Genomic DNA, 16,330 nt, shown 5'->3' on the forward strand with positions numbered 1-16,330 from the left:
TCTTTGATTTAAGCAATGCTTCATTAGCTTTGCCAACTCATGTTCCAGAAAAAAAAAAACACACACACACACACACACACACACACACACACACAAAAAAAAAAATACTTCAAACTCCCCCCACAAATCATGTTTGTAAATGTCATCTATATTAAGTAAAAAGACAAACTTAATCAGAATCGAAATGTCAGAACAAATATTTGGGTTCATCAAACCAGAACAGTGGATTGAAAAAAAGCAAAAGGGAAAGTCCCAGTGACGTAGTAAAGGTAAGGATAAGATGTATATCAGAAAACTGCAAAATCCCAGTTTCAATTCTGTCTGAGAACCCATGTTGTTGAAATGACACACAAAAGAAAATCTTTAAAAAATGGAGAACACAAGAGGAGTGAGAGACAGATGGTAAAGAGAACATAAGTATCAATGAATACCATTAACTACACACACAATGCTAGAATTACAGCAGTAAGTACACAGAAAGCTACGCTGTAACATTTAGGCAACTAATATATAAAGCGCTGTGAATGATGCTTTTTAACATTTCTGGGGATCCCCTGGTAACAGAGCATTAGACAGGATTACCAGGTGGGATCCCTAGAAGCATTAAAGTGCTCTTAAATATATAATTATTAATCATTCTATATGCAAACTTCTTTATTCACAAATAGAAATTTATTAAATCATGACCTTTTCTCCTTGAAATGAATTATTCACTTCAATCACTCAGGTTATTAAACAACAACAAAAGTATAAAGCTTTTGAAACATCGTGAACACTTTTTTCTTAAAATCCGACACAGCACATTTATATTTGAGTATGTGTTGTGTTCTTTTTATGTTTATGTTCTTCATAATGTATTTATATCACTTTGATATGTCACAAAGTGTCCCATTCGTCCATCCATGCAGACTCTCACACTCAGGCACACCAGGTGTCGTCAGCTGACGTCTGTGAGGGTTCAGAGCTTGAGGCTTGAGGCGGGGGGGGGTATTGGGACTCACTCACACAAATGTCAACATCATAGTGGTGCAAGATGAAGTCGGAAAAATCAAAATCATTAGGATTCGCCCTCTTCGCACCATAGACATCAATGTTGTTGAGACAAATCAAATGTCAACCTGCTGGTGGAGTTGAGGGAAGGTCAGCAGATCACTGAAGACAGAAGACTTAATCCTCAGGGAAACATAAATGTCTATAGAAGATCTCATGGCAGCCCATCCAATAGTTCCACCCCCTCTTCCACATATCGACTGTGCAATGACACACACTTACAGGGACTGTGTTTATACCTCCATGTATAGATACACGAATGGTGTATTTGGTCCTTGTATATGGCTGTGATCTTTTCATAGATTCTCTTTCATTTTGTGATGTTATTTATGTTTAGATGCTTTTTATGCTCTATCATGCCATTCTGATGTTAATTAAAGCATCTGATGCAAGAGAAATTTACATGAGAATGGATTAGGGCTGTTATAATATCAGATTTTCCATACATGATTATTGTGGCCAAACGAATTCCCAAAACCAATATTATCACAGTGTATGTAGAAAACCTGGAAAAAGTGATGCTATCAGTCAAATTCATGTTTAATTTGTTTATTACACATCTTGTCTGTAAGTCTGTAACCATAACTGTTCAAAAGCAAACAAGAAATGTAAATACACCCAATGGATTGTGAAAAGGCAACCAGATGAACTGAAAAAAGAGCATACACTATGTTTAATAGGAACTTAATTATGTATATTTTTTTAACATGACATGATATTCAAAGGAATAAATAAGAGATCAGAGGTGGGAAGTAACAAAGTAAAAAGTACTTAAGTAGATTTTTCAGCTGTCCGTACTTTATTTTTCTTACAGTACAAGCAAGGCCAATCCAGATGAGAAGACAGAAGAATAAAATTAATTTTTTAAGTTTCATATGTCTAAAAGTGTTGATACAAATATCAAAAGATAGCAATGCTGAAAATTAACAGCAGGGGCAAATAAAAAGAAAGAGAAAGAAAGAAAGAAAACCGATGAATATTAGTGACAGATTTATGCAAGAGGTGACTTCAGAGGTTCATACTAGAGTGACGAACTCTTCCATATTCTGTTCTGAAAATTTATTTATGTATAATTAAAAGTAAAAGTATTCACATAAAAACGCCATTTTATTTTTTATTTAAAAGTCACTCGACACAGTTAACAAAGTCTTTGAAACTCAACATTTTTGTATTGAAACCTCCCCATTTTTGAGGTCTCAAGGTTGGTGAGTATGGTCTCTGGAATTGTATTTTTTCAAAATGCTATACGCAATAATTAAAAAAAAAAAAGGTATCATCAATAATGAAATTTATTTGCGGCCCAGGCAGTGTGATATAAACGAGGAAGACCCCAGGCTACTTCTTTTTCATCCTCATTCCTCTGCATTAGAATTGTTTGGGTTACATGTGTTACATACAGATATTACCAAGGCAGGATGTGTCTTTTATGTTCATTCAGTACTGTTTTTTTTTTTTTTTTTTGTATTTGTTTGTCTCCTTCTGCAGTGAAACAAGGACTAATTCCCTCCTCTTCACCGGCTGCATGTGTATTACCAGCACATCTGCTCTCCACAGATAACAGTTTATTAGCGAGTTCGTTAGTCACACTCCTGTGTAGCAGAAAAACAATGCTCGAGCCTTCATCGCTGACCTTGTGAATATGTGCATAACGGGAGATGTACAAGCAACCCTGACCTTCAAATTAAATCAAAGCACTGTGCAAATAGTATATTATGGCCAGATAAGTGATGCCTTCTATGATCAATGTTACATAACGAAACTATACATCTAAGTGACCACCAGTTTTATAGTTACACTTGTCTGGAAGCCAAGCCTCTCCTTCTCCTGTCTTCACAAGCCAGTGTGCACTTGGCCTCAGGAGGTGGAGAAGGAGACAGCTGATCCTCACAGTGCTGTTGCCTTCACTTCGACTGGCGACGTCTAATGACCACTGCAGGCGGTGTTGTGATAGGCCGGGAAGGCATCTCAATGTGTCAATGAGTGAGGAAAAACCCAAGAATAACAATAAAAGCAGCAGCCTCCACAAATGTGATACCCAGAGCTAAAAAGAGGAAGGGAGTGAGAGTTCAGCTGAGGGGAGAAGACTTTATGGGCTTTCTCTATTGCTGCAGGGAACACGGCAAAGTCATCTTAGTTCTTTCAAGGCTGAAAATCTCTTAAATAATCAGAACTCCACTGCGTTTACTGCTGATGGTAAAGAGGGATCACTCTGTTCAGGCAGAAGAGGTTTCTCTGCAGGACGACTGTGGGAAATGATTTTTATTCTTGTTCAAAGTTGACACTCCCGCAGTTCTTCCCAGAGTGTAACCTTGTTTTTGATTTTAGTTGTACCTTAAAGCATGTTTTTCAGTCTGTGTGAATCATTCGCCGTAACACGTGCTGTTGTCCACATACAAACCAGAACACAACAGGGTTTGTTGACATCTAGGGACGACACCGTGCATTCAGATCCAACACAAAGAAATTATTCCAACCCTGCTGCCAGATGCTGAACATGTGTACTGACTCTTAAAGACAAAGCTCAGCCAGACTCCATTGTCAAAATTACTTTACCCCACAGAACACAGGAGATGCTGGTCTTCAGCTGCCTCAATCAATTTGTTTGTTTGTGTTATTGTCTGACTTTGGTGAATCCAAACTAACTTTTAAAATGTAGAAGTCGCACAATGAAGTAAACAAACTAACCAATCATGGCAGCTGCAGACAGTAGCTAAAATGACTGATTTCATTAATGGATTCTGGTTGATTTGGCATATATAACAGTCGCTTCCCATCAGAAAAGTGTATATATAAGGAGCAATATGTAACGATTGTGCATCCAAAAACTGCAGTCCAAATAACGAGCTGGAGCCACAGACCTTGGGATGGCGAGTCTTCCACTGTAACATGATCAGCTGTTTATATCTGTTATCCTGAAAACAAAAGCCCACTGCTCTGAAAGTGCACCCTCTGTGACTACCTGCCAGACTATATCAATAACTTTCAATTTAACCTTTAAAAACATTTACAGCTTCTAGAAGATTATTAATGTTTTCTTATGACTCATGAACAGACACTCACTCAATTGACAAACGTTCAGCCTTAATTCGAACTGGCAAACAATAACACAAGTTACAGATCAGAAAGTTTCAAAGGACACTGTGGTTGTGGTGGTGTTGTCAGAGAAGTATTTCAACTCACTTCAATTCATGATTCGATACCACATAAATAATAAAACTCAAGACTCTGGTTTGTCAAAGGTGTTGTCATCTTGTTCAAATACGACAGAAATTACACAGAAATCAGAAGAAAAATCACCATCACCACCACAATTTATTTTTTCTGTTAGTCAACCATGTTAAATCAACACATTACTGTTAAGTCAATCATGATTTAACAGTAGTTTGTTCTCACTAATGGATCTCCAACAATGTCCAATGTCAGCTGAAAATGTGGGGAAATGATGTAATGAGATATCTGCAAATTGCACTTTGCTCTCTCGTGGTACCAAAGCAAACCGTGGAGCCTAATATCTATCAGGCCAGCATGTTTTTTATGCAGCGAGCTCTGTGGCTCTTGTTTAGTAGAAAGTTTCCATTTTTGAGAAAAGTTATATTTTTTAATCTGAGCAAGGAAGCAAATGAATAAAACATCAGACTTTTATTTGGGAAATCCAGTGTGAGTCAGTTGTCAGGGACAGGACTCACAGCACCTTGAAACAGAGACCTCAAAAACACCACGAAAAGTCCCGCTACAGGTCATTTCTCATTGCACAGAGCAAAATAAATACTTTGATCATACACCCAAATAACATTTGAGCTGTTACTGTGATTGACTGGATTTTTGTGCAGAGGAATGTGTCCTCTGCATACTCTGCCTTTAATTTATGAATAATAACATCTATTTTTTTTAATGCAGTGAATGTCAACATTTAAATGTATGTTATTTGATAATTCCTAAACTGCAGGATAACTGACAAGTTTTGCTGTTTTATCCATATAACATCATGTCAGATTATTTTCTTTACCCAAGAAAACACTTTGTTTGTAAAAAAAAAAAAAAAAAAAAAGTTTGAGATTCACTTACTGCTGTTACACTGTAACAAAGGATGATCGTCTGAAATTAAGTTACAAACAGACCTTAGCTCCTTGATATAGAGATACAAACACTTATCATTAGTGACATCACCATCATGTTCAAGTAAAAGGTGAGAAGAAAAGAGATTTGTTGCATTCAGCATTTGCACTCCTCACCACAAATACTGAAAACATGGTTTCCCAAACAGTTCAGACTGTATCTCATCCTGGAAATCAAGACGGACGGATAGGGAATCACAAATGCTCAGCATCCGTCATGGTTTGGTTTAGTTGGAGGAGATGGCGTCTACAGCTGCTGTGTCTGCGATAACGTTTACTGTCTCTTTAAACAGAAGTGGCTTATGAGTTGCTGCATCTGATCCCCTGTGATCTGCTCCGACTGCCTCCGATACACTGCCGAAACCTTGTTCCCTTAAAAAAAAAAAAAAGAAAAAGAATTAGTTTGTAGGGAATTAAAATATATTCACGGTGAGGACTGTAGAATGGTTTTCCGTAGTGGGAAGAATGTGAGGAAAATCGTGAAAATGAATGTGATAAGTCTTTGAGAAACATGACTTCCATGCAGTTTTGAGCCTATTGCTCTCAAATACTGCTGCATGAACAGGCTTATGCTAAAACTCATGAGAGAAGATTTTATAAACATTATAGAATGAATATAATTGATAATGTTCTTATTTACACAGCTTGGGCATGATTTCCATCAGTTATAACTCAAATCTGCAGTGATCTGGGATTATGGCAACAACGCTCAAAAGAAGTCCGATGGGGCAAGATAATCATTCAATCTGCACAAAAAAGATTATCTGAATCACTTTAATTTGATGCAAAGCCCACTCACAGAGAGTCAAACCTGAACTGGGAAACCTGTAAGTGAGTTTTAGTCATAATTTTCTCTTTCAAATGAGTGTTTGGGTGACAAGGAGGTTTGATTAAAACCTGTCTGACTGCTTGTGTTTCTTGCCCTGCAGACTTTTCAGAGCTGCATTCAAAGATTTCAGCAATAGAGGGTTTTTGTACAGCAGAGGGAATGCACTGATGTCACTTTCCCACCAGAACAGGCTCACTCGGTCGGCCTGAGTGGCAAAACATCCTGCAACATGGCTGCCACGACTCAGGGAAACTGCAAAACTGGAACTAAAACAAACTATTAACTGCTTAAATTAAAGGCAGTTGGACAGAGACCTTTACAACTCAACAGAGAACCAGTGGTTCAAGGACACGACATGTGGCCAGGAATCTGGTTTCCTGACATTTATATGGACCTGGTTTCTACAACAGGGAAATACACAGAGCAAGGCAGGAATACAAACGCCTTGGTCATACGTAACATTACTTCAAGGCGGGATTTGTTGGCAAAATTAAAATGACGAGGACACCAAAGGACATTCAGGTTGTATGTCGACAGGTCTGTACAGATAATCTTATTGTAACATTATTGGAGTCACATGTTCTCATGCAGCAGCAAAGATGTTTGCAGTTATGACCAGAGTGAGGCTGCGTGATGTTATGTGTGTTTGTAGAGCACAATCTCTTTTCTTCTCTTTGCTTTAGATTTTGATAGTCTGTAAAAAGATCGCTCTGATTTCTTGTTGAATCTATTTGTACAGTCATTTGCAGAAGAGGTCTTTCCCATTTTAGACTGTTATTGTGACATTCAAGCTGAACACTAACACTGGCACACACTGTTTAATAAACCAGAATTATCTTTTATTTATCTGAAGGGAATCCAACCAAAAAATCCTAAAATACCACTAGTTTTGCCCTGACTTTAATTCACGGTCTCATTCAGTTATACTCACTTCAGAAGTTGTTCCAATTCTCTCTTTATCTTCGTCACTACAGGTGGACCCTGGTACGTCAAAGCTGTGTAAAGCTGAACCAGTGATGCACCAGCTCGGATCTTATCCAGTGCATCCTGTCCACTGGCCACACCACCAATTCCAATAATTGGTACTTTACCTACAAAAACATTATTAAGAAACGTGTTTAAGATGCGCTCTCTTAATCCTCAGGTGATCGGAAACGTGCAGGAAACACTGCTGTGTAAATAAGTACCTTTGGTGAGGTTGTACATCTCTCTCACAGTGTTCGTAGAGAGGTCTTTGAGAGGCTGGCCACTTAACCCACCGACCTCAGACTTATGTGGATCCTGAAGTGTCTCTGGTCTGGACACGGTGGTGTTAGACACCATTAAACCATCCACCCCCAGCTGCAAACAGGCGAGGACAGGAAGTGAGTGACATACCGTATGTGCTGAATCCACAGGAGCAGAACTGATGCATGTAGGCGACAGTATAGACCTCTAATGTGAAATGTGTCCGTGACAAAAACAGAGCGCTGTTTAAATTGTGTTTTTATTTGCCCTCTTTAACATTTCTTCCATTAAGGAAGGTTTGTCTCTTTCTCGCTCCAATGAGCACAAAAACACACCTCAAGTGGTGATGAGGTTATGAAAGCAGAGGAAGAGAGGAGCCAAATGGTTGTGCAACTGAGATTTATTTGGTTAAACAGTGCTCTGTTGAGGTTAAAAATAAGATTAATATAACAGCACCATAAATCATTTCTCTTACCACAAGATTTGATGTGCAAACTAAAAGGGCAACTTAGAAAACTCCTGAAGCAAGAAGGAAACTAAAGATATGACTAAAGTTATATTAGTTAAAAGCTGCTGTCATTTTAATTATGAAAGTCACAAGCAGCTTTACCTGTGGATCTGAGCTGAATCTGTAACATGTTTCAAATCACTTTTAAAAACTAGCACAAAGATACATTTTTTCCCCATTTCTGTCATATTAGTTTAATAAAAAAAAAAAAATACAAACAACACAACAATTTAGAAAGACTACAGATTTAAGAGTTGATTCTGTTAGAGAAGAATGTGTAGAACTGAGAAATACTTTTTCTGGTATTGTTAATGTTAGCCAGATTGATAAAAAAAATTAAGAATAACATTTTTAATCACTCCAAAGAGACTCCACAGATCAGAGAGAATACAGAAGAAATGAAACATGCCAATATTACAGAGAATTTTATCATAAAATCTTATTGGTTAAAAACAAATAAGAATGTAAAGAAATTTAATTAAGCTATAAAAACATATCAAAGACACAGTTAGGAAAAATGACTCCAACAACAACAACAAAATTCCCACCTCAGTGACAACATCAGCGATGTCTTGTTTGTCCTGTGCAGTGAGGTCAGGAGCGATCTTCACCAGGACTGGAGGTTTGTATTCTCCCTGCAGGGCATCACGCTCCTTCAACACCTGAGCAGATTGTACGAGAGCGTGAGTGGATGAGGTGATCAGGTGACGGGGGCAGAGAGAGCTACTACTGCGCTGTCAGATCTCAAATCTTACTGATGGAAAGGAGCAAAATTTCAGCCTTCTCCTCCACAGATTCAAACGATGCTTTCAAACCCTGACATTCGCCCCCGGGATGGGTTTCGTCAAATCATTTTATCAAATCTGAATCTGAATGTTTTCAGGTAGTTTGTTTAGAAATATGTCATGTTTATATTCACATTGAAACCTCTGTGATTACACTGATCTGAAAGGGTGCAGGGCTTTCATCATATGTTTTGTCACTGCTCTGTGACTTCATTAACCCTGTCAGGGCTAATATTTCCCTTCACTACGAGGGTAAACCTGCCCTTGCTCCTTACTGATGGTGGCGCTAAAGCTGCAGAAGCTGTAGCACAACTGCACATTGGAAATATTATTTAAGATATATGTAACATTTCTGCATTAAAATGTCTAAAAAGGCTACACTATAGTTTGCTAAGTAGTGTACTTACATTATCCCCAATGCTTCCAAACCAAGAGAAATCCATAATTTATTCAAGGAAACTTTTCCTACTAGCTGATGGATGTTATGACTTTGAGGGAAAACATGGGACTTGTCAGAGAGTGAGGAAGGAAGTTGGTAAATGCAACTAAACATAACATAAATAAAACTTCAGTATTGCCAAGTCTGTGAACATGATTCACTGAGACACCTCAGATAGATTTTCAGACCAGTCATGGCTGTTCAACAATGAAGAAAACAACTTCCAAGATCCCACAATATCTAATGGTGTCATCAAACTATGTTTTTTTTACTGTCCCGATGTGAGAGAGACCCATAGCAGCAGAACTTACATATTGTGTGTTTATTTCCACTTTCTAACTGAGCAAATGTCAACATATGCTGTGTTCGAGGTCGTAATTTCCCAGTTGAAATTTCAACCTTCTGACTACAAAGCGTTCCATAATGCCATAAATAATTAAAAAACGAAGCTGATTATGAAAAATTGATGACCTTTTTTTTGTGAGTATACACTCAATTGAAACCTCAGCAGTGCAGCCTCCTTGCATAAATGACACAGAGGAGGAAAAATAACGTGAGGTTTTGTTTTATGGCATTTCAAAATACTGGTGACATTTTTGGTGTCTGTTTACATGCAGAACTGTTTTACTATATGATAGTATAAGTCATTTTCACAAGCAGGAACTCTGACCTTGAGTTGGTTTCTATTGTACTGTTGTAGGAGGTTGGAAAGTGTCGAGTTTTGAGTTGTCTGGAAGCATAAATATGTTGTTGATTATTCTGCATGTGCAATGTACTTAATATTGCCCGAAAATCTCTGGACGGGTTTTCATGAAGGTGGAAGGGTGTAGTGTGAGCCAAGGAAGAACGCATCAAATTTTGGATCAGCTCAGTGGGCTGATACACAAATAATTTTTACTTTCATAAGCACAGTGGGAATTTTGCCATGGCATTAGTCTGTGCTCTCTAAGAGCCCATCTTTGTTAATTATCTATTGTTAGAATAAGTTTGGCTCTTTTCTCTGTAAAGTCATTTAACGCATCTTTATAATTAAGACCCACTATATATAATCATATCTTCTTTTCACTTGCAATTTAAACTCAATTATTTTTGAGGGGGAAAGGTCAGACAATAAGGCCGGATGATGACCTTTCCTTGTGTTCACATATTTATCACTGCGGGGTTCCAGGCCAGTAATTTCTTGAACATTCGGAGAGTCCTACCGTTTGTAGGAGCTGGTGGAGCTCAGCCTTCCCCTGTAGATCCCGCAGCCCCGGCGTATTTGGACTGCTGACGTTGACCACCAGGTAGTCAGCCAGCGGGCCCAGCACTCTCACCCCCTCTAAGTAATCTGCCCGTGCGTCCTGGGACAGTTTGTTCTTCCCCAGGTTGATGCCCAGGGGAAGGCCAGCTATAAACACAGACAAATGCGCACGTATGCAAACACACACACACACAAACAGGAAAGTTCAGACAAGCACAAACACAGGATGCATCATCAGACAAATGACTCAACTGGGGCAGCAGCAGCTGATGTGCTAAATGGGCTGAAAGCAGGTATGGATCAGACACAATAAAACGAGGGACAAGGACAGGTCAAACTCAGTAAAACACATAAGAAGACATGGAGCTTTGTACTTAACCACAGACCAAATTTAGCGTTTGGCTTCCTGATTATAAGCTAAGGGACCAGTAAATGATAAATGCCCCCCAGAACACACAGTGCAGATTTAAATTGCACAAATAAAATTGAAAGCAACTTATTTTTTCTAAAAGGAAAACTAAAAACAGGTTGAATTCTTCCTACAGAGACAAGATGTGTACAGAGAGTGTAAAGGTGCACCTGCTAACCTTTACTTTGTCGCTGCTGTGTGTCTCCTCTGGCCTTCAGCCTCTGTTGTGCTTCTACCAAACCACAGCTGTTGAATCCATATCTGGTGGAAGCACACAGACATGCATCATTTTGTAGCTCTGGCTTTTACATTTTCTTCTATAAAAAGAACAATCTAGGAACCCATCGGCTATTGTCTCATGATAATCATATGCAGATATCTGGTTGGAGAGATTATACAAATAATGATGTTAACATGTTGATGAACTGAAAGGAAGGAAAAATAGAAGGAAAATGGTTATGAGAAAGTGGGATCTGTATGAATTTGTCTCCTCTGGAGCTCTAATGCAGAGATAATCCTCTCCCATTGCAACCAAGATGCTGGATTATTCCTCATGAGCCTGTTTATTCAGTCACATTTTTTTTCAGCTGCCTAATCTTCAGCCATCAGTGTATTTTCTGAGGTACCGCCTTTCCTTTAGCCATAGATGAGACCTAATGATAAAAATCAGGTCATTGTTAGGCCTGAACAATTAATCAAAAATATTATCTTAATCGCTATACGGCCAAGTGCAATATTCAAATCGCAGGAGCTGCAATTTTTTGATGAAGGTAAAATGTGTCACAACAACAAAGATCCACTAGCAAAGCTTTTAATTGAGAGGTAAACCGGCTGTTGCAATAAATGCAAATTAACATAATTTCACAATTTCACGGTGTATAATAAAGATCCATAGAGCTGGTTAAGGAAGATTTACCTCTTTCGATCAATTTAAGTCTATGTTGTAAATTATAACAGCAAAGAAAATTAGGTAAAATCTATGAAAACACATTCATGGCTTGATAAATGTGAACCCTATCAAAACAAACCTGTGGGCAGCATAATCTCTTTGCACATACAGAGCCATGTGAAACAGAGCATTACACAGTAACATTACCATCTCCTGCTTTGGTTTTATATCTTAAGGATTAAATGTATAATACATAAAGACTAATGTGGCTCCTTTACTGTTATATGAACTGAATCAACTCTTTGAGGTGCAACATAAAAAAAGGCCATGAAGCTTTGTTCCATAAAAAGACTGTCTTGAATGTCACTGTAAAGGTAGCGACTCCGTGGTAAATATTGTTTCTTTATGATTCAAAACAGTTTCAACTTTTTTTTCCCTGACTGATAGCTGACCGACATTACATACTACATACTATTTAGAATGGATGAATGACTGTGACACATTTAAAAATGACTAAACTTTCATATGAAAGGAGTCATGTTTAAATGTGCTTGTCTACTGGCTTTTATTTCAAAATAGCAACATGTCAACATGCTGTGAGGTTAGTCTGGTGTGCACAGCTGTCTCAACAAATCCCCCCATAGCGCCAGTTGTATTTAAGAAGTGAATGTATAGCCCAGTGACTCCCAAAGTGTGAGCCGTGGCCCACTGATGCGCCGTGAGGCCCTGCGGTGGGCCTCGAGAGGTCACAAAAATAAACAAATAAAACATCTTTAAGTTTAGGTTTTCTACGTTTGAATTTGCCATAAAATATTCATCATTAACAAAATAATGATAAAATGATCATAGCTAATAAAACAATACCATGGGATTTAAGTTATGTGTAGTTTTCTTTTATTTGATGTAGTTTGACAGGTGTTTAACCGTATCTGATGGACCTTTCATATTGATACTGAAACATATCTTATATCTCATTGGTACAATTAGTCTCGTGTGTAGATCAGAGTTGTGATTAAAGGTTTGAGTGAGCCACAGACAATTTTCAGACTTCAAATAGGGTCGTGGCATTCCTACGTTTGTGAATGAAATAGGCTATTTTGTTTTTACCAAGCAACAAACTTTTTTTTATAATTACTTAATTCTTCTATTAAATAATGTATTTTGTATGTTTTAACAGTTTAACTGATTGACTGATGAACTGAGTATTAAAGGTTTAACCTTTAATTGTTACATTACATAACCTGACTGATGAGGAAATCCTGAGTTACCGTGGAAAGCTTGATAACCACCGTTGTGATCCTCGTCATCCCTGATCAGGGTTTTAGGTTTTCTCGAGACAGCTTATACAAAGAAAACCTTGATGTGTTGAGCTTCCTTCACAGTACAGCCATCTGCCTGACACATTTTGTCTACACTCAGTTGAGCACAGCCCTCATTACTTATTTAATTAAGTGTCTCTTCTTTTGACAATAGTGCCTAAAAAAACTTACCTGTTAATAATCGCCTGATCTGTAGTGAGTCGAAACACACGTGGTTTGGGATTCCCTTCCTGGGGTTTGGGAGTGATGGTGCCCACTTCAACGAAGCCAAACCCCACCTTGTACAACCCGTCTACAGCCTCTCCATGCTTGTCAAAGCCTGCTGCAATCCCAATAGGGTTTTTGAACTTTAATCCCAGTACGTTCACTTCCTGTAGATACATGGAAACAAATTTTACGCTGTTTAGGATCAGCCAGATGTTAATGAGAAAAGACAATGAGCAGACAGTGAAGACGCATCACGCTTACCAACGACGCAGGGTCCTGGTAGCGGTTCAGAGGAACCAGACCCAGTCCAGTCATCTTCACTGCCAACACATGCGCTGTCTCTGCCCCCACAATTCTCTGCAGCAGGGGCATCAGCTGGTTGGCATAGAAACGCTCATCTCCAACTGCAGTGAGGTAGGAGGCAAACAAAAGGCTACCTGAGCTGATGACTTTCACTGCGTCTTTTAACTGCTTCTGTTGACAAGAGCATAAAAAATGACATAACATCAAACTGTGCATCCAGTAACAGTGTTCATGATGTTTCCACAGTAACCTGAGTTTCTATACAGTGTTTTGTTAAATAATCAGTTTAATATTTTGAAAGGAAACAAATTACACAGGCATCACTCATCACTTAGTGCATGCTTGAACATCAGGGAGGATGACGAACAACGATGACATGAGCCGTCATTGACTAAATTAATTACACCTACGCTTTTCCTGGTATGACAAGTCAAAATGTCTGCCGTGAGAAAGGTAGACCTGTTTCACAGAAGCCATATTAATACTGAAATAGACGTATTTATGGGCGCATTATCTGAGGAGGTGTAATATGGGGCTGCAGGTAATGATTATTTCCATCACTGATTAACGTGTCGATTATTTTCTTGATTAATCAATTAGTTGTTGGGTCTATAAAATGTCAGAAAATTGATCACTGTTTCTCAAAGCTCAAGGTGATACCCTCAAATGTCCTGTTTTGTCCACAATCCAGAGATATTAAACAATTATCAAAATAGTCAATTAAAATCAGTGAATTACTGCAATTAATTATTATTATCTGTGTGTATAACAAGATATACAGAGGTATCTGCTGCTGTACCACCACACTACAGTGCAACATGTTCCCTCAACACTCCTCCTTGTAAAATACTTTAATTTTTATCTCCTCAACTAACCTATTGTATATCATTTTAAATGTTTTTTGTGAGAGGAAACTACGTTTAAATCTCGCCAAACAACCCTGACTTAAGATGATGAGTACATCAAATCTTGTATCTTGGATATTTTGTTCTCAATACCACACACTTTCTTTATGTATATATAGTTCTTCAACCTTATTTATTTTGTTCTATATTTTGTATCTTACACTTTATAGTGTTGATATTTAGTGCAGTTTCTATTCTTAAATCTATAGACTTGCTCCAAACATTTCATTACTCTTACACAGTGACAATTAAGTGTATTGTTGTTTATTGTAATGCATCATATCTAAGAGATTGATACGTGGTTTTTGTGTAGAAATCAAATCAAATAAACATAATCAGCTGCTATGTATTAAAATAAAATATACACTATTTTGCTCTGAAATATAGTGGATAATACTTGAGTACATGTACTTAGTTACTTTTCATCACTGCCTGCTAGTTAGACTGGCTTGTGCTAAATGAAAACAGTGATTGATGATTGATGAATGATTTTTAATGTCCATCTTCTTCAATGTCTCAGTACCATCAGTTAGCGTCTTGATATGTGATAAGAGGTCATCTTTGGAGGAGACTACAGTGACTTAAGGAACTTCTGTCTGTAATAGCTTAAAAAAAATAGCATAGTCCTGAATACATGAGCCAAAAACATCTGTCTTCATATCTTCATTTCTTACAGTGACCGCCACAAATGGTCATGAACTGCATGTACAGCTGATGGTAAAGACCTGCATGTGTTTCTGTGTTAACATGCAAAGACACAGCAAAGTGAACTAATCACTGGCGCTTCCTGGTTTAACGTTTCAGGCAAAGCGACCGAGCTACCGTTAGCAACCAGGAGGCGTCGTTACGACGTTACGACGTCGCGTTATTCTGCCAAATTTTCTGCCAAAAATGAAGGATATTAGATCGTCTCTGAAATTACCTTCAGATGTCCCGCCATGACGCAGCTCTGTCATTGCATTTAAGGGCACTGCATGCATTTCCTAACATGTTACACAAACACACGTGGTGACAGCTTCCTCCACGTCCTCTCGCGAGATTTCAATCCTGGCTGTGGGAGGAGAAGAAGATGCAGGGATGGTGGCCATTCAGTCAAGGCAGAATCCATGTAATTGGCTAGGTATTGAAATGGAGCACATATTTGAAGTACAAAAAACAATATATTTATGATTAATGTAATCATGATAACGTTAATGAAAAAATGGACACCCACACTAGCTAAGAATATGTTAAAGAATTACTTTTCTTTTACTTTTCTTCTACTAGTATTATTATAGTTATATGTGTCATACTATGGCATACATATATTTATGCAATCTGTACTCAAGTACAAGTACTGTTACATTGCTAAAATATTACTCAATTACAGGTAAAAGTACTGGTGTTAGAAAAATAATTAAGTATTTATCTCAAAAACTACTCAGAGTATTAGCTGCTTTTAACTGCTGATGTCACCAACGCCTCTCCAAACTAGGGTTGCATATTTTGTGTTTCCTTAACCAATAGTTGAAACGCTAAAATCAATTAATCATTAATAAGCGATAAGATAAAAACAAGTGGGTTTCACTCATTTTCAATTTTTCAATTTTTTTTTTTTTTTTTTTTTTTTGTCATCTTCACATCATTTTAGGTTTTTATTTCCTTATTCAAAAAGTGTTTCCATCAGACAAAGCAAAGTCCGTTGAGGTGCAGTCACTGGTTATATTCTTAACAGCAATTAATCAATTAAAGATTAATAATTAACATCCCTTTTTGTTTCATTGAGATTGGTTAAGAAATAAATGTCATTGACTTTGAACCAAGAAAAAGGAGGCTCCCTGTTCACATGTACTTGTTGCTGACGATGTATGATCCAAAGGCCAGTGCAGCGTATGTGTAGAACATCGATATCAAGAAAATAACATTTGTGAACAAGTGAACAGTTGTGTCAAGTTTGAAGAAGACAAGAATGGGATGACCTGAAAATATAATGCCTGTGGCCAACAAAACAAAAGGGCATAAAATTCAGGTTTTTCAAAAATTCTGAATCACAAAGATCTTTGAACAAACAGTTGTGAATAACCACAAAAAGAATTAGGCTGATCGGTCCAGTAGTTAATTAA

General features: G+C 37.8%; 1 protein-coding gene across 2 annotated transcripts; it reads right to left on the minus strand.

The window, feature by feature from the left end:
* Positions 1-5,083: 5,083 nt before the first annotated feature.
* dhodh (dihydroorotate dehydrogenase) lies at positions 5,084-15,279 on the minus strand. Of its 2 annotated transcripts, none has more exons than XM_084715962.1 (9): positions 15,151-15,279; positions 13,282-13,494; positions 12,985-13,184; positions 10,784-10,866; positions 10,156-10,343; positions 8,278-8,391; positions 7,182-7,335; positions 6,926-7,085; positions 5,084-5,537 (listed from the first exon to the last, which is right to left on the minus strand). In XM_084715962.1, exons 1-9 carry the CDS (start codon positions 15,166-15,168, stop codon positions 5,393-5,395), a joined length of 1,275 nt encoding a protein of 424 aa, XP_084572088.1. In that variant the 5' UTR covers positions 15,169-15,279; the 3' UTR covers positions 5,084-5,392. The 2 variants fall into 2 exon arrangements, with proteins under 2 accessions (XP_084572088.1, XP_084572096.1); XM_084715970.1 differs by having other exon boundaries at positions 13,282-13,424; positions 15,151-15,247.
* Positions 15,280-16,330: the final 1,051 nt, after the last annotated feature.

Source organism: Lutjanus erythropterus, chromosome 1, assembly GCF_056507025.1.
Source record: "Lutjanus erythropterus isolate fLutEry1 chromosome 1, fLutEry1.hap2, whole genome shotgun sequence".
NCBI lineage: Eukaryota > Metazoa > Chordata > Actinopteri > Lutjaniformes > Lutjanidae > Lutjanus > Lutjanus erythropterus.

What these genes read in the sequence shown, in the direction of transcription:
- dhodh (XM_084715962.1), bottom strand. An exon ending in ACCAGGACCCTGCGTCGTTG is followed by an intron (nt 13,185 to 13,281) that starts GTAAGCGTGATG and finishes ATGTATCTACAG; the next exon opens with GAAGTGAACGTACTGGGATT. An exon ending in GATGTACAACCTCACCAAAG is followed by an intron (nt 7,086 to 7,181) that starts GTACTTATTTAC and finishes ATGTTTTTGTAG; the next exon opens with GTAAAGTACCAATTATTGGA.